Source organism: Lepisma saccharinum, chromosome 1 (assembly GCF_977018435.1).
Source record: "Lepisma saccharinum chromosome 1, izLepSacc3.1, whole genome shotgun sequence".
Taxonomy (NCBI): Eukaryota; Metazoa; Arthropoda; class Insecta; order Zygentoma; family Lepismatidae; genus Lepisma; species Lepisma saccharinum.
Window position 1 is genome coordinate 180,122,855 of NC_139229.1, and position 23,512 is coordinate 180,146,366.

A 23,512-nucleotide genomic window follows, 5' to 3' on the forward strand; every position below is an offset into this window, starting at 1 on the left:
CTACTATTTCTTTCAAATACATTTAGTGCGAAAAAAAATACTTAAGATTATTCAGAAATAATAAAAAAGAAGTTCTAGTTATGACTCACATAGGCTACTATTTGTATTTCAATTTTGGTTAAGTTACGTCACTATTCTCCCTCACTAGGTGAATCGCGACGATGCGAAATATGTAAAAGAACGAACAGAATGGAACGTCGGTCCCTTACGCAGGATTCAAATCTAGGCCCCTATTTTCCTAGAGCTGTGCACTAACTAGTACTCCACGGAGGCTGTGTTATCAGCTGTTTTGGTTTATTATTTATACCCTTTTCTTATCATTGGAACGATGAAGCCTTAGTCCCTCCTTGCCATTCTTAAATCCCATCTATGACATCCCGGACAGTTGCCACCCCAATTTCGTCAGTTACTTTCGCTGTTGAAGACTCTGGATTTTGGGTTCTGACCCCAGGGCGTGGGTGGGTTATTAACCTATAGCGGTAGAAATTTTACATTAAGTCTAGGCTGTTCGGGAAAAAGCATTTAAGTCAAAATGTGCAACTTTACAGAAGATAGTTAGCCAACATTACAGACATGATATACATGTTAGATCATCATTATTTAGCGTCTTTACACGTAAAATTATAATAATATTTTCTTTAATTAATTCAGTGTGACTTGGATGAGAGCGATAGAAAAACTTTGTGATTTGTGTGCATTTTCCCGAACACCTAAGGATATATTGCAAAGAAGCAATAATGTACATGAATGTTGCAAAACTGACGTTACTCTTTTGTTTCTTTGCAGGGACCTCAGCGTCAACAACATCACAGAGCTTGAGGAAACGGACTTTAGCTACCTCACCACCCTGCAGGATTTGTAAGTATATTCTAAAGTAGACATACATAATTGTAGCTTATAGCTACCAGTTATTCAAGAATTAGCTGGCGAATTTGCAATGTTAGTTCCACAAAATTCCTGACACCGCGACCAGTTTTTCAGCGTTCCTTGGCAAAAACTTCCGATTCGTGTAATGCAACTTGTCCATAAACATCCCTTTGACCAGTTAAACTATCAACTACTAATTGAGCAGAAGAAAGTTATTCCTCTCACTCGTAGATCGCAGTAATTGATTGATTTTAAGCAGCAACATCGACACCAGCATTGTAGTAAACAGATCTTTAATTTTAAACAGCTAAGTATGAATCAGACGCAAAACAAAACAGTCTTTTTCACATCCAGAGGTTATTTGTTGTAATTTTGGTTGATGCGTATGAATTCATGAAATATATCAAGAAAGAAATCCAATGAAACGAAGTGAATATAGGTAGTCCGCTGGATACTTTTCTTTCCGTCAACAAATTATCGGATTACATTAACTTACAAAGTCTAAAACACATGTGTGGGTTAGTTGACTTACACCTTTGCCGGTTTTTAATGCAGTGATCCAAAATGAAAGCAAACGGCGGGTCCGTCTGGCCGTGAGAGACTAGACTAAGGACTCGAAAAGTAGCAAATCTGGATATCAAAAATTGCATTGAAGAATTTACAAATGCTAGTTCAACGCGGCATAGATTATTTTGATTGGCCAGTCCGTCTAATTTGAAGTCAACAATTGCATGAGCGTCGCCAGAAATTTTTATTAAGGCTGGTTAGGTCATTGGTAGAACAAGCGTATGATGATGATTATTATTATAAAGTGATAACTATTATAAAGTAATAAAAATAAGCCAATGTTGTTCTAATTTATATTTTTGTTATTATTATATCCTTGGGGAGAGAATTCTACTCGATCCACTAGATGATTGATTATCCAGCACAACTGTTTTCTTTATTATTTTAATTTTATACAGTTAGTGTAATGAAATGTATAGTTTTCTGTTTTGTTATTAACGTTTAAACACCTCGTTCGAGAAAGAGCTTTGAAAGTTAAAGGGAGTTTTAGTCACAGTGATGTGTGACCTCTCACATAAAACTCTATTTTTTGGAATTTTGAAAACTTTGGAAACCATTCATTCTTTGGTTTAATTGGTAGAATATGAAAACATAAACTAGCTCCCGTATGTTACACTCAATTTTTTCTATTTAACACATTTTTTACTTTGTAATTCTGTTCCAGTACTAACTAATTGAACTTTATTTATGTTATAAATTATTAAGAATAACAATGACAAACTCTCTGATTTCTTGTAACTTGAAATGAACGATGCCAATTTCCAGGGGGAAAGGAGGGGGGATCTACGGATCGGTTCAACTCCCTCTTTCCGACGCTCATGAACAATTGTGAATGTTGTGATACCTCCGGATCTATTCGACCTGAAATATGGAATTTGGAGAGTTGAATAAACTGTGAATTATTAATTTGATGAGATATCCATCTTTTCGATTGGCACGTCCATTCACCTGTTCTGTTCACCGTTTGACACCAATCGATACATATATCGATTTCTCAGAAACTACTAGAGACGGAAAAATAAAACTCGGTAGACTGAAAGGTATACTTAATACGAACAACTTGATGAGATGATATCCATATGTTTTTCCATGGTAATCAAAGAGTCGCAAGCCTACGCTACAATTGATGTATGGCTCACCGTCGGTATCTGACACGCTAAGAAAGTTCGGGAGATATTTAATTAAATGTAATTCTGCCTCCATTTGTTTTTTATGTCAACAATCGAACCTTACTATCTATATCTGTTGATTACTGAGAACCACTATAGATATACAGTATGTAGATAAAATATTATGGAATGAAGTAAATACCAGATTCTAATATAATTGGATATTCTTGTTCGATCTGTTCGTTTGCCTATAACTCAAAAAAGTTATGCATTTTGTAGTGCCTCCCCAATGGCGTAGTGGTAACTTCGTCAACTTTCAATCAAGGGGTCCCGGATTTGATACTAGGTGGAGGCACATAGTGGTTCGGTACACACTTTACGTGCAGGTCCTGTCCCGATTATCCTTTCTGTGCATAAAGTGGACGGAAACAAAATTTTCAAAATATACAGTACATTTGTGGGTAAAATTCCGATTACAAATAATATAATAGAAATGGAATTGGATATTTAGCTAACAACGAAAACTACAAAGGTAAAATTTTGTGTAATGAAATAGGTTTCATATTAATTTTGATAGACGCATGATAGAGGAAGAAGAAGAATTTGTATTCTATAGCATGTTATTGATTCGTTGTTATAGTAACCGTGTGTAAGATGTACGTGAATGGCTTCCATGTATTAAAGTTATATTGTTTAATTTGAACCTACGTATTTTGTATGTTTTGTGCATGTATAGATAAGAAAACACACACAAAAACAAGGCTTACAAATTTATTTTTAGCTACATAAATTTATCCTCGTTATCACCTCGTTAAAGAACAACCAATATATTAGAGATATGCCAATATTCTCATTAGTACAACTGACGGCAAAGAAAATAGTAGACAAATTGTACGTAACATCACCATTTTTATTCACTCGACAGCCTCTGTTGAACTTTTAGTGAAGTCGTGTTAGGCAACACACATTACGTGATTCAGGTAAGCGAGTAGGTCTATTTAAGGCAGTGGCGGCTCGTGGGCTGGCTCTATGGGTGTGCACTTCAGTCTCGCGTCCAGAAGTGTTATACCACCCCTGTGAAATACTCACACCCGTTTTTGCGTACACAATGATGCTTAATATATTGGCAACCTAAGTTTTGATTACCTTTCACTGACAATGAGGCTATGACAGAGTTATATTTGATGATTTTTTTAACACGGATTTTTTTTTACAAATTTCAAATATTTCGGAAATTATACAGCCAATCACGAGAAGAGCGACGTTATTGTGCAATATGTAATTCAGCATTCGGTAACCAGATAAAATCACTCAAAACATAGAAATACCGATCTACAATTTCAATACTATTGTCGATTTGCAAAATATTTGGTAAAAACTTCCTCCCCCTCTGCTGATATTAATGAACAAGGAAAATAATAACATTCGCGTACACCAAAGAAGCCGATCCAATTACCACATGGGGGAAATCAGTTGTAATCTATCTAGCTGTTGTTTATTTCTAATGACAGACTGATCAAACCAAGCAAATCATGCGAAATCAAGAGAATAATAAATGTTAAAGCAAATAACAGTACTCACTAAGTTCACACTGCCATGCATCGTAATCGTACTTCAGAATTTTACTTCTCTTCCGCCGCATCCATATATTGCTGCAGTTGCTACAGGCTTTGTAGCTAACTTCCCTCCAAAAATCCAATAACGTTAAATACATTGTATTAAGTGTCGGCTTTCGCTATGTACAGGTTCCCTATTCATCATGAAATCAAACACTTTGCACTGAAACAGGAACGACCTCTTGACAGCGTTACAATTTTGTAACGCAGTAACAGCCACACAATGCAAAACAGCTGACTACTTCATGCACGCTTCCTCCCCGCGGGTTGATATTTCGGCTACTGCGCCACAGAGACAGTTTATTTTGGCCAAAATGCACTAAGCAAAGGCATGCTTAAAACACCCGTTTCGGTTTCAGTTGCCCTCCCTCCCTCGCCTCCTTTTCTTCCCTGTTATGCTCGGGACAGAATGGGAGGGGCAATATACCATCGAAATTTCCCTTTTCTTCTTCTCTTCTTCTGCTTCTTCTTCTTCTGTTACACTACAGCCCTTGGTGGGCTCTGGCATCCCAAACAATCTTCCTCCACCGCGTTCTGTCTTGAGCTACATTCTTCAAATTAAGTACATTCATCCTTTTCAAATCATTCTCAACCACATCAATCCATCTTCCCCTCGGTCTTATTTTCAGCCTTGTTCCCCATAGTTTCTGGTTTAATACCAAGTGTGGTAACCTGTCCTCCTCCATTCTCATCAGACGCCCTGCCCATCTTAAACGTTGATTTTATGTATCTCCCCCACATGTTCATGTTGGATCAACTCTTCTAGCTCCATGTTATTCCTAATTCTATAGGATCCATCTTCATTCTTATTTGGGCCAAAAATCTTTCTTAAGATTTTTCTTTCAAAGTACATTATCTTGCTTTCTGCTTTGGATGCAAGTTTCCAGGATTCTGCAACATAAGCTATCACCGGTCTGATGAGTGTCCTATATAGTCTTAATTTTGTGTTCTTGGAGAGGCTCTTGGACTTGAATAATTCTATGTGTGCATAATATTGTCTGTTGCCAGCCTGGATCCTGTGGTTAACTGTCTCTTCTTCTTCTGTATTGTTATGTAGAAGGGCTCCAAGGTAGGTAAAACTGTAAACTCCTTCAAAACAGTATGTCCCTACATTAAGATCCACGGGATTTCGTCTGGTTGGCGATCTGGACATTCTCATGTATCTCGCTTTGGTTTCATTAATCAATAGTACAGATTCTCTGGATTTGCTATATATCTTTAAGAAAGTGCCTTTAAGATCTGCAAGGGTCCGTGATATTATCACAATATCATCAGCATAAGCGAGTATCTGACTTGTTTGGTAGAATATGCTCCCTCGTTTTTACAGTGGACCGATAATATCATGTAGCACAATAATAAAAATTAAAGTGGACAGCGCATCCCCTTGTCTCACCCCTGTTTCTATTTTAATAGTTGGTGAGACTTCACCCTGCACCATGACTCCAGCTGTTGTATTTTCTAAAGTCATTTTAATCAGTCTTATTAATTTATCATGTAATCCTACTTCCTTTTAATACCTTAGTAATCCCTTCTCTGTGCAAGCTATCAACCACTGGTAGTCTATAAATAGAAGGTACAGATCTAAATTATGTTCATAGAACTTTTATGGTGAAGATGTGATCTATAGTAGATCTATTTTATCGGAATCCACACTGATATTCCCCTAGCATTTCTTCTGCTATTTTAGATGCTCTCATGTACAGAATATTGGATAATATTTTGTATCCAATATTTAGCAAGGTTATTCCTCTGTGCTTACCACAATTCATTTTATCGCCTTTTTTATGGACGGGAAAGAGAACTCCATATCTCCAGCTACTGTGTATTTTCTCTTGGTCCCATATCATACAAACTAACTGGTGGACTTTCCTCCAGAGTGCTCTCCACCGTTCTTAAATACATCTTCAAGTCTTCTCCAGGTGCTTTATTATTATTTAATTTCAATATTGCACATTTCACATCGTCGAACGATGGTCTTTCTAATTCACGTTCTGTGACTTGGAGCTGGTCTTCATCCACAATATCTGTGAAGTTACATTTATAGAGCTCCTGAAAATATTCTGTCCATCTTTCCAGGCACTTACTTTGATCCGTAAGTAGCTTCCCATCTTAATTTTTACATATGTGTAACCTTGGTTGATATCCAGTACTAAGATTTCTAACAGCCTTGTACATTTGTCTCGTATTACCCTCTGTCTGATGTTCCTCAATTTTCCTTGCTCTTGGATCCTCCATCCATTGTTTCTTTTTCTTCCTACAGAGTTTAGTGGCTTCTTTCCTAGCATTTTTGAATGCATCCATGGATGATCTTGTTTCCCTTTGGAGCAGCTTTTTCCGTAACTCGTTTTTCTTCTCTACCATTGCTCTGCACTCATAATCATACCAATCTTTTGTATCAGATCTCTTCCTTTGTCCTTGTATCTCTTCCAAATTTTCAGATAGAATTTTCTTCATATCATTCCATATTTTCTCAATGTTGTTAGTATCATTCCCATCACTTAGCTGCTGATGTACGTATATCTTCCTAAAAAGTTCTCTTATAGCTGTCCTTCTGTAACTTTTCTACATCCCATCTAAACCTCTGTTTTCCTTTATTTTTACCTACATTGGATAATCGTTGTCGTATTACAGATTTGACTAGGAAATGGTCACTATCGCAGTTAGCTCCTCTGCATGCTTTAACATCTATTACCGATGAAGTTTGTCTTTTTTTCCACCAGAACATGGCCTATCTGATTCGTATATGTTCCGCAAGGAGCTTTCCAGGTGTTTTTGTGGATATCCTTTCTGGGGAAATGAGTACTTCTCACAAGCATCTTATTTTGTATACAGTGCTGTACTAATCTCCAGCCATTCTCGCTGGTGACTAAATACAGAGAGTTCTTCCCTGCCACCTCTTTAACGTCTGCTTCTCTGCCAATTTTTGCATTAAAGTCACCCATGACAAGTAGCATATCATGTCCATTTGTGCCTTCATTTAATGAGTCTAACTCATCATAGAATCTTTCCTTGTCCAGCTCTTCTGCATCCTCGGTAGGTGCATAAGCAGAAATGATGGAGATGTTGTAAAACTTACCTTTAAGTCTGATTTTACACAGTCGATCATTTACTGGTGTAAATTCCATCAATGATTTCCTAACTTCTTTACTTATTATAAAGCCTGTACCCCTGTGCCCTCTAGTTTCCGCACCACTGAACAAAACTGTGCAGCTTTTCTTGTCTATCTGACCTCTCCCAGGCCATCTTATTTCTTGCAGTGCCATAACATGCAATTTATATTTTATGAATTCATCAACAATTTCTGACAACTTGCCATCCTGTATCATTTTTTGCACATTCCATGTTGCCATCCTGAGATCATTTTCCTTAACTCGTAGCCGTGTTCGTCGTCTAGTTTCATACCTTATCCGAGGCTCATTGTTGGGTTTCTGGACAATGTGCATTTTTTTCCAAGGATTGGGTTGTCAGCCCAATGCCTCAACCCCCAACCTGGAGGACCGGGATTTGTGTTGGGTTTTCTCCACTAGAGGCATTGGCTTCACCACGCCTTACAGAACTCTCTCTACCAATGGTTTTCTGTCAGGGTTTTCCTTCCCTTAGCCTTTGGGCTAATCCCTACCCGCAAGGCAGCGAGAGCAGCACTTATTTACTGGCGGTGCTTGTTCGCCATGCCACCAGGTCATTATCAAGCATTGTGGTATTTGATGAGTGTAGTCCTGCCATGAACCACACTCCCACGCTCTGATGACCTGGCCGCCTCGGTTCGGGGGGACTCTGGTTTTGCCATCATTGACCCTAGTCTGCATATCTACAGACCGTTCCGCTATCCACCACCCTGCGCACCCGCCCAGTAGCTGAGGCCCTCAATTTGCGATGATGTATGGGTTGCATCGACTCCGTTACACGATCTCCAATGAAATTGGTTTGCAACAGTACATTTGCTAACACGCCGATCGCTGCGTTCACGGCTTTCCTAAATCATGCAACCTCCCCTGACACGGCGCTCAAGCCAAAAGACCAATCAGCGTCTTCTACGCGACTGCTGCAACAGCGTCATAGGGAGCGAAACTAACATTGTGTTCAAGCGCCGATCGCGCTTCGGTCTACGCGGGTTGATATCACTGATCGCAGGCTTCTCCGCCATCTCTCTTGGTGGAGCGGCGTGGGAACACTTGATGTTTGAAAGGAGATAGAATTCAATAAATAAGTAAAATAATAATGATTTGCATTACAGATTTATTTGGGTATTCACGTGCGAATAGGCAGAAGTCGCTACTGATTGAGGATCTAGGTTGCTCATTGTTAGGTGCGGGTGACTGCACTTACAGGCCATTACAAATGAAATGCAATGAAAGTCAGTTGTAGAAAATAATACAGATTTATTTTTAGGTGGGTTAGAATGTAAAGTACGAGCAGTTGAACAAATTCCGAGTATAAACGCAAATTTGTGAATTTGACTGTTCATCACAAGCACGAAACCGCGGCTTGGTATGGCTGAAGCTGGCCGCTTCAATTTACCCTCCGTATCCTCCGAGCCACGTGCGTCCGTTTTTCACAATGATGGCTCAGAAACATGAGCTTTCCTTCTCTCTTTCCTTCTTTCTTTGTTTCATTCCTTCTTTCTTTCTTTCCTTCTTTCTTTCTTTCTTTCCTTATGGGATCTTCCTTGTCGCACAACAGTTTTGCTACCTTGTGTTCTGACGCCAGACGAGGAATCCCTACGAGGTTAGGTTAGGCCTGCTAGGTTAGGTTCGATTATCATAAATACAATGAAAAATTATTATTTAGGCTGAGAGAACTAAACATAGCTAGCCCAACCTAACAACGTAGGCATTTAGCCTAAAATTAAAGAGCTTTCTCCCGTGACGTCAGAACGCAAGGTCGCTCAAGTGTTGTGCGATAAGTGAGACGCAGAAACATGATGGGGTAAACCCAGAATGCAGCTCTTCATGACGCAGTCGAAACTCACCTGTTGGCCAGTTCTGAATTTAGCAACATAATGCAAGCAAAGTAACAATCGCTACTTTCGCGTTATCGTTGCAATTACCGATATAATTTCGATAACACGATACCAAACTCAACTACCGAAATAGCAAAACAGTTTACCAGAAACGCGTTGCGTTACTTTACTCCGTAGCTTTGAATGGAGTGAATCTAAATTGACCTTTTCACAGTACCACAGACAAACTTGCCTTCGAATGCGATAAAAAAAAGTACTACCTAACTTTTGGTACTTTTTGCCTTCTTTTTTAACTTGCTATCTCGCACAGGGGCGGTGGCATGCTTTACAACTTGAACATAGAGTCTGCGAGGATAACTCGTGAAGATTGCAATCTCCGTGACACTTTAACAGCCTTGATAAGGGTTAGGTGGCAGCACTTAAGTGAATCGCGCCTCAAAGAAGAAGAAGATAATCGAGGAATAAAGCAAGCACGCGAACCACAGACTCGCTTACGATTCATGAGTTTCGCATAAAGCTCTGCCATATTTGTCTGGAAGAATTTACTGTCATGCAGGCTTATCCAAAATACTCCATTGCATCGCCCCTTGCTGCGACGTGTTAGGGCGCTAGTGTGTCCGAGACAAGGGGGCGTGCGATGTAGATGACAACCGACGTCTGAAATTACGACAGTAGTTGCACGCGAAGGTGGAAATCTTTACAGGCTCGTGTCACGATAGCGGTTCTACATTGTTGAAAGAAACAAGATCACGAATTGGTTCTTCCATATCTTATGTGTTGTCCTCGTTCGTGAGAACAGAAGCACAAAACTTCCTGAATAAAGTTCAGTTCCTCTCTGTAAAGCACACAGCAACGTTAGCAGTGTCAATAATAAGTGTCGGTTCAATAATTTAAAAAATATATATTTTTGTAAAACGTTCGTCTTGATTACTTTATAAATTGGTGGTAGAGCAGCCTACGGCTGAACCTCGCCCGCTAAATAAAGGAATTATTATTATTATAAAATACAAATAAATTTTGCTATTCATTATTTTTGTATGAATTCTTATAAGTTTCGACCTGCTGAACAAGAATCAGGAACTGTTTTGTCGTAGTCTCAATGTTTTGGAAGAAATTGGTAATCGTCTTCCTTTTTTGCCAGAATAGCGTCTATGTATTTGATGCCAAATATACTAAATGGCAATTCAGTTGCTGTGTGTAAATAGTTACTTTTGATATTCAATCTGCGTATGTTGTCTTTTCAATCGTATCTTCATTTCTAAATATAAATTGATTTGCTTTCAGCTTGTAATGCTAAAAGCAAATCAAAAAATAGTATGTTAGAGTATAAATTACGGGCAAACTCGGGTTTTTCCGATATGAGGTGATAGCTTTCCCTAAACAAGAAAAACAAACGTTCACTTTTAACTGTGGATTCTTCCTATCCATGAACACTTTGTTTCATTGTGTTTCTTTGGATATGTAATAGCACAGATTAGGATATATATACCCTAATCTGTGGTATATGCGGTTACTCCCATGTTGCATCGTTAATATTTTTTGTATCACATACGTTTGTTGCGCGCATCGCATTTAGTTTTATATATATTTCAATGGTTGCGCCTGAAATCACTTCATTATAGCAACAAGTAAAGGAAAGTTCTGTACTAACATTTAAATTGCTTTTGTATGTCATAACAGAGTGTCATTTTTCATTGACATATTGTGTTAGTGTATGTGGATATAACTCATGTAGTTAGTAATAGCACGTTGTCTCATTAAATTTTCTTGGCATTAAGTCCACAAACCTTGTAGCATGTTCAGTAGAGAGAGTTAAATGAAACTGAATGAATGTACCATACTTTAATTATTTTCTTGTGGGTTTCAGATAATCTACATTTACTATTTTTATAAAACATGAATTGCATATGCCATCAGATGTGTTGACACTACAACAAATAGGCTGGCATATTCGTAATCAGCAGGCCCGAATTATGAATAAACCGCTGAAAAATCAACACAAACACAGCACATACTTGATTAAAATTTGTATACCAGTGTAATATATCCCAATAGTTACTATTCCTCATAATCTAAGGACATATTTTTAACAATTGCAGAAGTGACGTAATTCGCTGATATGACTAATTCCAGATGGACGTGCAAAGTGATGGAACAAAAATGACTGTTTGATACGAAGATTCTACAATTACTCAAAGAATACTAAGTTGATTTAGGAATTTTAGAGAAATCGATACAGTTCAGCATCATATCTATCGATGCACAAGAACCGTACTGATTGATGCACTAAAGTGTATTTTATTACTGCGAAGAATCAGGTTTACAGTTTGATGCATTTTTGTATGTCGTGGTAAAGGTAACACCAAAGTGCATCATACGGTGCAAAAAGTAGCGGTGATTGGGTGCCTAAACTGGGAGGGGAAGGACAGTCTACTTTCTCTTGTAGACAAGGATTAGTGCGGGAGCAAAAAGGGAGGGAGGGGGGGGCAACTGCCTCCTCTAATCGCCGCCATTGCATGCAGGTATTTATTTTCTTTCGAAATGCACTTGAATGCATCAGTTGATGCGTTTTTGATACACCTTCCTGCATCTTTCTCGGTGATGCACTTAAACATTTCGTCTGGGTTACAGACTTGATGCATTTTTTGTTTCAGATGATGCATTTACTTTTCTGTGTGTCCTGATAGTAAATGCTCGGTGGCTGTGGCCAAATCTGGAACTAACGATGATGTGAGAAATTATTTGCAACATGTAACAATGTCACTTCACATTTACAATACATATTTGTCGCATTAGAGTAGACGGGAGAGAATATTCAGAAGTCTAGTTCCGAGTTGCAGCCCTCAAGTCTATTCCAGCTTGTAAAACTAAACTAGCGAGAAACAGCAGGTATGTTAACAAAGTTTGCAAGATTGCTGACGACTCTTAAGATACGCGTAAAATTTCGACTTGGTTTGATGGAGTGATAAAGTGGGAAAGTGGTAAAGAGCTGGCCCAGTTGTCTGATGATCGCAGGTTCAAATATCTTGTAGAACCGACTCTTTTATTTAGTAGAATTATTGCTTTTGGACATTTACGAGAGGGAGGATATGAAAACTCTTCTGATAAATCTAATTACTCGTCGACACCACTTGGGATGTGTTTTTCCATGTAGCTTCTCCAAAACGAAATTACTACCTTCAGGTGAGGGTGGGCAGAGAGATATTGGAGAATATCGTAACTATTTGTGGCCCAACTGTGAGGCAAACATGAGTTGATTGTTAAAAAAAAAAAAAAAACAATGACATCTCATATGCCTCGTTTACAAATTCCTGGGCACGCAGCTGCAAATCAACCAAGGATGACGCTATTCTGCTGAGAGAACCTTCGCGTTGACGGTGAATTGTGGTCTGAGGCAGTGATCGCGAAGCTTGCCAATCGTAGAACTGCACATGCTTAGCTCGCAGTCTTCTGTAGCTAAAACTGTTGAATCATACACGACATCGGGTATTCTGTCTGTGACCAAATTCTAAATTCCTTCGTTTCAATATTTAGAGTTGACAAGAAAACATAATATTTCGTAGTTTCCAAAAACACCAATTTAATTGTAATATTCTGTTTGAAACATTTTCTATGAATAGCAGATAAAATAGTGCAACATGGTTTCAACACATGAGTAGGGACGGTGTGGTCCAGTCACTATGATACTTGCTCACCACACGAAGGGTCTCCGGTTCGTTTCTCCCCTACAGCTTTTTTTTAAACGATAGAATGCCAACTAATGCAAGTCTGTGAAATGTTTATTGCATATTTCGTAACAAATGTTTCTATTTCTTAATACAAATTGCAAAAAGTTTTGAAATTGCTCGATAAATTGAAACCATAAAATGAAACATGAATAAAATAAATGTAATAATAAAAACAATTATCAGTGTATTATTTAAAACTAGTGTTTGCATGGAATTGACGGAACTATATTGTTTGGTTTGCTTACTGCATCATTGATTTACTGATGTAGGTATGCTATTAAATATTGCCTCTAAAACCATACACAGACGCAAACGTTAATGTTGGAATTGTTAGTAACCCAGTGTCAAGCTGTCATTTCATAAAGTGATGTTTCTTCCAGTTTTCGATTTATATTCCTTCAGTTTCTATTAAAATAATAAATAATTTATGTTGCTTTATACCTTGAAAAATTGTGTAGGTTTAGGCGTTTTATAAATACAGTAAGCGAAGAAGATATCTATTTTGTATCACTGCACTCATCAGTCCCTAACTACATACAAATGTTATTTAAAAACTGGAAGAACTTCATCGCCTCCCCACTCCCGCCCCTCTATAAACTTCTGACTCATCCGTATTCTAGGATTCCAGAACAATGTCTCTTTTGATACAGATTAAATTTAACATATTTGTAGGTGACAATGCAAACTCGTGTCAATAAACTTGAAATCATCTTTAGTTTAAAATATAGAGGCATGTAATTGTAGTCACAGTGAAAGTAGGTATTGATAAATTTTGGTAAATTTCTTTATTATTCAAATTACTTTTCGATAGCCCTCGTATAAATTCTTTTGTAGTCTAATCTTTTTGAATGTTAAAATTGTAACGCAGTTTCTGCCAAGCGAAAAAGAACGCAAAGCAAGTTGAAGCTTGCATTCTTTTTCTTTCTTATCAACAATGGGTTCTTTTTCGTTCGGCGCTGCGCGGTTTTGTAAATAAGTTTAGCTTTCATTGTGTTTCTCGATATGTTCTTTATGTCCAAATCTTTTGTTCAGGGAATAGAATTGCGCAATCCTGCGAGTATAAATACCAGCCGTTTCGCTGGATAAGAAATCAGTTGATCAGTATATTCCGGAATATTTAGGTGATTAAATCGCTTGTCGAGGTCCAGGGCTGGAAGAATACGGACTTTGTGTGGGGAGTGGCTGGTCAGCTCTCCCTTCCACAATGTCTGAGGTTTTCCGTAAGCCACCTTTCAGGATTAGTGCTGGTCGGCATGATCCTTAAAGGGGATTTTGGCAGGCTTGTAAATAATTAATTCATATATAAATATTTAATCTTAATAATTTAAATTTTGAAATTATTCATAAATTTTAAATTCTGTCGAAGTTGTCACTGGTCAGTGTGGCTCCGATGTAAATTCAAATTAAATAAATTAGGCTCATCAAAGATATACATCCTTCTCGTCGAGTAATTTTTTTTTATGCTAAATCATTCTGAATTTCCCTGGTCAGGAGGTTCAATTAATTAAAAGTTTATTTCTTGTTACTTTAATCCGAGAGCATACCTCTTGTCAGAGGGTGCCTTTTAAATCTCACAGCTCATATAGTTTTCATGACCGTTTTAAAGTCTGAGTATCCAGAACGTTAAGGAAAGTTTATGGTTTATTTTATTTAGATTTATATTAGATATAATTTTAAAACAGCTATAATAGGTGACCGGTCGAGTATATGTTTTTATAGAAATTCATTTAATGTAAAAGTCTATTGTTTTGCTTTTGTAATGTGAGTAGCCAAAAAGGGTAGACATAGAGTCCCCCTATTATGTTAAGGAATTCCACGTGGACATTTGTAATTTGTGGCCGAGATATGGTTTTGATATTGGGTAGAGAAAGGCTCCCCTTATATTTTGTTATGAATGTTTTTAGAGGTTAGGGTGACCAGACATACTCTTTTTAAGAGTATTATACTCTTTTAGAGGTTCATGTACTCTATACTCTTTTCAATTTGAAAAAATTCCCAAATATACTCTTTTCCTTGCAATTTAATTTCATTCATTATTTTACGCGTAAAAATGCCTTAAAATCCACAGAACGGAAAACGTCAAGATGTCAACAAACTGAAGTATTGACTCCTTGACTCAAGAATTTCCTATGAACAATTTCAAGAGTCATTTTCATATTCCATCAACAAGCAAAACATATTTCAAATTCATTGGAATTTAATGATAATGATTATGGCTGAGCCGATACCACTTTGAAGCGATACCGATACCGATGCCGATACTCTTACCGATACGTGAAAATTGCAATAATTAAAATTTGTTCAAAATATTGATCAATATTTGTGTGTAAATATTCTCCTCCAATTATATGCATCAACATAGCAAGAAATTTGCTTTAGAATATTCAAGAATTGCATGAGAATATTAAAATATATCTATTATGTACTCATAAAATATAGTTTTCGTGCAAAATTAGTGTAAAATAAAAAGGAAGTTTAATTTTGCATAATTTCCAGGATAATTAGACTGTCAAGAAGTCGCGCGGGATTTTTGCGGACCCCGTGAAAGACCAAAATGCCGGAAAGTATCGGCTGGTATCGGTAGCTGAATTCCAACCGATACTTTCCGATACCGATACCACTGGTATCGGTATCGGCTCAGCCTTAATAATGATATTTTTAAAACTTACGGTGCAATTTCAAAAGCCGTTGAAAAACATCTTGAAGATTGGGGGGAAAGAAAAGAATCAATGATGGGTAAGTGGAGGTCAGTGTGTAAAGATTTAGTGCAGGCTGGGTCAAATTTAAAAGTGATTGTGCCTCTTATAAATTCTTGTTTACTCTGCCTGGTACAAATGTTGTTGTGAAAGACTCTTCAGTGTTATTAAAACTTATTGTGAAAAAGTAGAGGGAAAAAGTACACTCCTGGTGTCAACACTCGAACAAGTAATGAAAGCGAAATTCAATGTGGACATGACCTGTGAAGAGTTTGGACTGGCAATAAAGTACGATTTAAACATACTCAAGAAAGCAAAATCATCCCAGAAGTATGAAGGATGGTGCCATTGGTGAGTAAGTATTTGTAATTAGCTAATTACATTAGACTCATAAGTAATTAGAATCTGTAGAGTGTAGGCGTATTTTATAGGGGCTATAATAGAGGCAATAACAAATAGCCACCCTTATTTTCGATTTCTTTTTATGTTTCGTTCATGCGCACCTTCAACCTATAGACTATACTCTTTTTGGTCAACAAATATCTGGTCACCCTATTAGAGGTTGACCCTGAAGTTGGTAGTTTACCTCATGAGTTCTAGAGAACATAATGCAGATGTGAAAATATGACAGAAGCACGAATAGAAATTTACGGAAAGATGTTATGCAAATTTTTCTTTGGTTTTGGTTGATAGTAATTTTGTCGACCTTTATTTAATAATTTGTCACCTGTTTATTTGAAACCAAGTTACAGTTGCGTTAGTTCTATGATGGGATATGGACATGTTGTATAAGAGCGTTCTCTCTGGGTTTTATGTTTACTCTATAGCAAGTTTCAGTCTGTTACGGAAGTCGTTATGATCTAAATTTTATCTTGGCATTGTTGTAGTTTTCCTTTTGATCAAAAGTTTGTATATTTTTCTTTTAACTTAACTATGTTTGAATTTGTGAATAAGTTGATTAAGGTTTAAACGGAGAACCTTCTCTCCTGTTAATTTTGGAAAGTTTATTGGAAATTTGAGATGTAAATAAATTTGTAATCGTTAATGGGTATTTCCTTATAGTAAATTTGGTTCATAATTACAAATTAACTGGCCTCCTTTTGGTTTGATGAGGTGTCCCGCCGTCACTGGTCAGTGAGGCGGAGGCTTTATCAATCCCTAAGATGTCAGTTAGATTATGCTGATTTCGCTCGAAACTCGCATGCGTATCCTCACTGGTCAGTGGGATGCGGGTGCGATCACGATGGAAGTTTAAGCGTAAGGAAGGTTACCTACTTTAGAGTTAACGTTCTTGGTTAAGTAAACATATTTTTTTATTATTATTATTATTCAAAAGCAGACCCTTACCCGAACTTTGGGATGCGGGCTCTCATGCCCCGCAGGAACTGAGCATAGTCGTGGCATGTATATTATAACAGAAAGAGAAATTGTAGGCAGCGTCGCCTGGTCTTGGTCTTTCGAGGGGACCGAGCCGGTGTGTCGTGTGCCTTGGCAACGGGCTGAAGGCCTGTATTGTTGCATGTGACAGCTTTGTTTGGTCCACTAGTGTAAAAAGACTTTGTTAAGAAGGTAAAATGTAAGGTTTTTCGAAATTAGGAGGTGAAATCATGGTTTAAAAATGTATGTGGTATGCACTTCCCGCATCCCATGTATTAAAGAATCTGTGGTTACACAATTAAGAAAAAAAAGTTTCACTGTCTAAATGCGGATTCGAACACACACATAGTATTGGAGCCTCATTGGCAATTAAAAAAAACTTCCCTAACTGGACTTGAACACGCATCGCTCAGAACGTGAAGCCGTAACGTAACACTAACCACTCACCTACAGCTTCTACTGGTAGGTGATTATTTACTTATCATGTTAGTTTTTGAAATTGTCTGACCACTGGCTACGCGTATTTCTTCCCGCTTATTTTCTTTCAGATGTAGTTGTTTTTCCAACCGCTGCAATTTTTTTGCCTTCTGCCACCCATGTAGATACTTATGGAATACATTATTGGGACGCAACTCCCAGAAAAAAGAATATCTTGCTTTCAAACAATTTGAAGTGGGAATCGTGTCTATAGTCACACATTTGATCGTAATTTTTTTCATATTTGAATTTTTGCTTAGAACGCCACCATCAACCGAGCACTTACTATCTGGACATATAGTACCAGCAATCCATGCATCCAGGCGTTTGATTCGTGTTTTCTTATGGATGTTTGCATTGAACAGGTGTTCCCACGCTTGTGAATGACGAAAAACATTATGGCTCCAGGAGCATAAGGGTTAACGTAATGTTGAAATTATGCATTGCAACGTGTTTCCTGTAAAATTCTAACATATTTTGATATGTCACAAGACCACCTATCTTCTTTTAAAAAATCAAGGTCCAGGAAACCATAAATTGTAATGGGTTCTTTGGAGTTCCTCTGCAGGACCGGTATCTTTTTACTAGCACAATTCAAATTCGGTACAAGTTGCGTATTGTTACATTGAAAAAATGTTCCTGGACGGTATTTAAATTGATCCGATGAAAAGGTTCTTGGACCATATTTAAATTCATCCAGAAAAAGGTTCCTGAACCGTATTCAAATTCAGCAGGAAAAATTGTTCATGGACCGTATTTATATTCAGCCGAAAAAAAGGTTCATGGACCGTAATTAAATTAAAAATGTTCCTGGACCGTATTTAAATTCAGCCTGGAAAAAAAGTTCCTGGACCGAATTGAAATACTTAACAGATAAAAAGGTTCTTTACTGTCCAGAACCCATTTACGCTTACTGATTTTCTCTCCTGTACCGGAATTGAATTTATTTAAATTTCCTGGACCTTTAACAACCCTTTTTTTAAGATGGCCACCCTGTTGGTAACATACCCTAAAATGTTTTCCCTTCCCTAGGAAAATGTATCAGAAGGTTGGATTTATGTTCCCTCTTTGTATATTTGTTTTAAACGGGTGTTTCCGCACTTATGGACCACCATGTATGTGCTTTGCCAAGTCACATGTTTCTGTTTCTTCGCAAATGCATGTGGCTATTTCCCGCTCATTTAGTAAACCTGTAATTATTATTATTATTATTAACAACTTTTTTCCTCTTTTTTTGCAGGAGTTTGGCAGAAAATAAATTAGAGCGGATTCACCCACAAACTTTCAACAATCTTCACCTCACCAGACTGTAAGTTACATCTTGTTTCTATTAGCTTTCACTTTCAGTGACTTCTTGAAATGTTTGTCGTATTGAATTCCCGCCAACCAAAGTTGAATTGAGTTAATTTGATAATAACAACAACAATCAGGGCATCTCCAATGACACAGCAGTAACTATAATGCCTAGTAATCAAGGGATCCCAAGTTCGATCCCTACGGAGGCACATTGCTCAGTAGTTCGGATAATACTTTAATATGTAGGTTCAGTTCCGATTAGCATATCTTTCTTAGCTTAAAATACACTTGAATGAACCTCTGACAAAAGAAGAGACCCATTCCTAGCATCTGCTGCGGCGATCAACTCAGAAGACACGAGGTGTTCGTTGACGCAGGCCAACCGCTGTTCTTTGAGTACAAACTACGCAGAGAAAACCACCAGAGGATGGTTTTCAGTTTCTCCGCTACGACTGCCACGGGAGCGGAAATCCCCGTAGGGGTGCTTCTTCTGGACACACCACACGGGAAACTAGTACAAAGAATGAACAGTCGACTTGATGAAAGTCGCTTGAGATGGTCTTAAGTGTATTCAAAGGTATCACCCCATGATTTCTCCTTCACCACTCGCTTGCATTTGCTTTGTTGACCACTAGCAACATAATGTTTCCGTAAAAGTACACAAAGTTTCAAGTTATCACTTAAAAACCATCACTATATGTGGTTATTATACGAGTACTGAGCCGGTTTGAAAATGAGCAAGTGTCAAAAATCATGTTGGGTGTTATGATGAAATCAGAGTGAATGTGGGCTATGCGCTATAGTAGCATTACTAGGCGTAAAAATATTCTATAAATTATAAATTAACACTCTGCCGTAAAGTTATATTCATTATTTCACGTTGGTCTTGTAAAAAAATACTTTCGTATTAACGGTTAACTGCATGCCATAATAAGATGGACGTCCGTAGGATTTTTTCCAGGGGGGCCAAAAAGCCACATTTTCCCCAATAATAATGTTGTTCCCTCAAAAAACATTGCTTAAATTTGAATTTATCATGTTCGTTCATTAATTAACACATATTATTGTGGCTGAATGAAATTATATGTGTCAGAATATATAATTTTTAGTTGACGGCCCCCCCTTGCCCACCCTTCCGGACGCCCATGCATAATAATTGTACTCAGTATACTAAATAGCCACGCATTGTAAACTACCGAATAATAGAGAGATAAGTAAGGTCAAAGACGAACTGCGAACTCTTTTGTCTTAATACGTGAGCTTTGCTAAAGTTAAGAGAAGAAGAGTTTTTTTTGTCGAGAAACGCGTGCGCGTGAGTCATTTGTTATCATTTCTTGCTACGGTTTACTTGCGGGATCTGAGAGATGCTGTTTACAAGCAAATGAGTAAAAGTCTCGGCGTGGCTCTGCTGTTGACCTGCGCCTTAAAACCTATAACCAGAAAGTAGTTCACGTAAGAAAACTGGAGCCCTAATTAGCACTCACAATCGCTACTTCATCACAAGAAGAGGACATTGTTACAAATGATAATCCCAGGAAGATCGATTCTTCTTCAGATATTTGCTGATGGCTTATAAACACTGATGGTGGTGCTCCAGCGTTTCACAACAATCAAGTGGCGATTAGTATGATACAATTAAAGAAAATGGCCGAAAAGTCGATAATCTACTGTTCACCTGGTTTCGGTGGGTGATATTTCCGTGCAACATAGTGTTGTACAGAATATATAGTCTACTGAACTGCACAGCCTGCATCCATCTCCTAATATTAAAAACAGCACAATCCAGAAAGCTTTTTTTGAGCAGCCCAGGTGGCTTGCATGGAAGAGAGAAGAGTGTACCGGAGTGTTGGTTGGTCAACCTGGTGGTAAGCGAAAACTGTACGAACGCCAGAAAGGAAGCAAAAGGAGAAATAAATGAACCTGAAAGATATTGGTAGAAATGGTCAAAATTGAATAAAATCCTGAATAAGCCATGCATGTCTGAGTGCAATTGCCCATTTCATCAAAAACCTACACCATTCATCCTTGTAGTATCGATTGACCTAAGAAGATGAAGCAAAACAAAATACGTAGGATAACAGATCTTGTCCAGGATGAACTGATGGAAGGCTGGTGTTGCTGAGGTAATAAACCTTCTGGTATGATTATGCCAGAGAGTTAATTAGTTCATAATTTATTTTAATCTTTGCGAATCACGTAAGTACACCTAGATTGTCTCTTCCAGATCGCTTCAAAGTTGTGGATTGCTGGAAGGTCCATGGAGAGCTTTGGAACGACTGAAGGAACTGACCTCGCTGTAAGTACACATGAAAACTTTCTACGTCTGCTGTTCGTTGAATTTTCCCTTCGAATAAACCTAGCTGATTACATTTTGCTGAAGTTAAATTAAAACTTGGATGCCAGATTATGAGATTCCAAGTATTTTAACATACTTATTTATTTCCATTCATGTCTTCTTTTTATTTTGTTTTACGTATTCAGTATTAATTTATACAAAGTATGTTTTACATTAACAGCAATGTTTTCATAATTAATACATCATAATTTCAATATAAACTTTTCGCGAAAAATAACAAAATTGAAATTAATAGTAACATAATGTACTATTGAACACACCACCATGCGTGTAATGGCAAGAATAAGCAGAAGCAAATGAAACATTTGAGTATTTTTAGCCATCGCAATGCTGTAAACGTTTGTTGGGTGACCCACTGTGCATGCTTATTATATATTTCAACACGAAACTGAGATCGAGTCCAGTATTCACAACTCTAGATGAGATTCGATTCCATTCGTCTCGATAACATCACTAATTGCCTCATTTAATTTGACACAAATTGTATCACATAACCGAAACCTAAACTTGATGCTTTTTGTTGTTGTTTTGTTTTTCAGCAAGTAGGTAGATGGGAAATATGACGGGGTACACAAAGTAAGTGAATGTTACACTCCTATTCAGAAATTGCCCCATAAATCCCTATAATTTCTTCAGCTAATATTAATATATGCTATTAAGACACACACTTTCAATATCTCACGAATTGGGTCCTTTGTCTTGTGTAGATCTAGCACACATTGATATTGGCCTATAAATCATTTCTAGGTTAAGCAAAGCCGTAGCGTGATGTCTCGATCAAAGATAACACAGCACATTTCCATGTTGTACCATGTGCAAGGGGGAGAAGGGGTGCATAACCATGGCACATTTCTTTAGCCTTTTTTTCGACATGCTAAGTTTAAAGCTGCATACAAGGTGCCTCCGCGAGCACCACTACCCCATTTTCTTACCTCATAACATTTTTTTGTTTCAGGTGATATCGACCGATTAAAGGTGCCCCACTGCCCTTTATGTTTCATGTCCGCGATATCTCCCGGTAGGGAGATTACGTGAGATATGCGGGAATATAGCCACGAGAGCCCGGAAAGCTTTCAACCTAATTATTGCTACTAAAAGAAAAGAAAGAAAGCTCCCAAGTCACGAGACAACTTGGTCGTCATTGGTATCAATTCGCATAGGTTGCATATTTTATTTCAATTCTCTCAAAATACGCGTTAGTATTGAGGGGAAAATAGAAGCACTTGTAAGCGGATCTTTAAGTAGATTATTAAGCTATTTAAACCTATTAAAAATATCATTAGTAAATTGAATGTATTTCGACTCCCATGTATTTCTTATGGCGAATGCCCACTCTTCAACATAAAGCTTTCAGTATTGATAGCAACTTTTTGACATTTTTCGTGTATGCCTGTTCATCTTCAACCTTTCTTCTTTCCGTTTATACGTTTTTGCAGTTCTATTAAGTAACACGTTGCTAGAATACTTACAAAATAATACTTCCATAAGCGTCCATGTAAAGTTCTAGCTTCTGTCAGACACAGGCCTCACGTTTGTTGTCATCCTGCAATTAATTTTCCTTGATTCTGCTGATGACATTTGCAATAAAATGCACATTGTCCATTTCCATGTTCATTCGCTTTATTTTATGTAATGCTGGATTCGAGAGAATTGAAAGAAAAGCAGCAACGAAACGGGGAGACGGCTTCTTGAGTATCAGTAAGTTTCCTTTCTTTAGAAACACACAGAGTGGGGAAAATATGAGAAAAAGCAATGGGGAATTTGCCAATGTTTAACCTTCGTACATGTTTGTAGACATCTGGTCCGTTCGTTTCTTGAAATTGTTTACGTTGCTTGTGTTTTAGCTATTACATGCGTTCCTTGTCGACCTCCATCCATGAATTCGAACCCAGGGACCGTTCATGTTCTTCACATGAGGCAAAACATTTGATATTCTATTTTAAATTAGATATGAGATCTATTTACCGTCTTTAATACAGACCAGATCTTCAAATTTAATTGCTAGTAATTTTAGAATCCATCGAGTTTACCCCCTCATACCAGGGAGGCATCAATGCTACCTCAAATCAGTTACATGAATGGTCATCTTTGATACATGTTTTTGATTTCTACCTATTTTCCGCCTAAATACGTTTCAGATGAAGATGATGTACGAAAATAGCTATTGGGAATTTCGTAATAAAAGGGTACAGAAGGAATATCCGAGTAATGGATCCAATGGATCCGAAATCTATACATTGTAGAATGTAGGGATTATAGTATCTCGTGTGAGGTAGTCTGTTTCTGTCTCGAAGGGCAAGTCTTGCTCGAGTCTCGAAACACGTTGTATCTGGACAAACTTTCGCAGCGTATATAAGGCATTGAGGCAAATAGCATTTCTTAAAAAGGTTTTTCTCCTTGACGCCTCATTGCGAAGGTACGAACCATCCAAAAACTTTTTTATCCTAGATGCATGCGAATATG

The 23,512-nt window shown here is 37.6% G+C and overlaps 1 protein-coding gene across 1 annotated transcript in view; it reads left to right on the forward strand.

Annotated features, from left to right (window-relative positions):
- rk (G-protein coupled receptor rickets) overlaps positions 1–23,512 on the forward strand; it is a 360,302-nt gene that overhangs the window by 306,661 nt on the left and 30,129 nt on the right. The window contains exons 2-4 of the mRNA XM_083143651.1: positions 787–858; positions 18,638–18,706; positions 20,918–20,989. Coding sequence (XP_082999777.1) covers positions 787–858; positions 18,638–18,706; positions 20,918–20,989 — 213 coding nt within the window. The remainder of the gene's footprint in view (positions 1–786; positions 859–18,637; positions 18,707–20,917; positions 20,990–23,512) is intronic.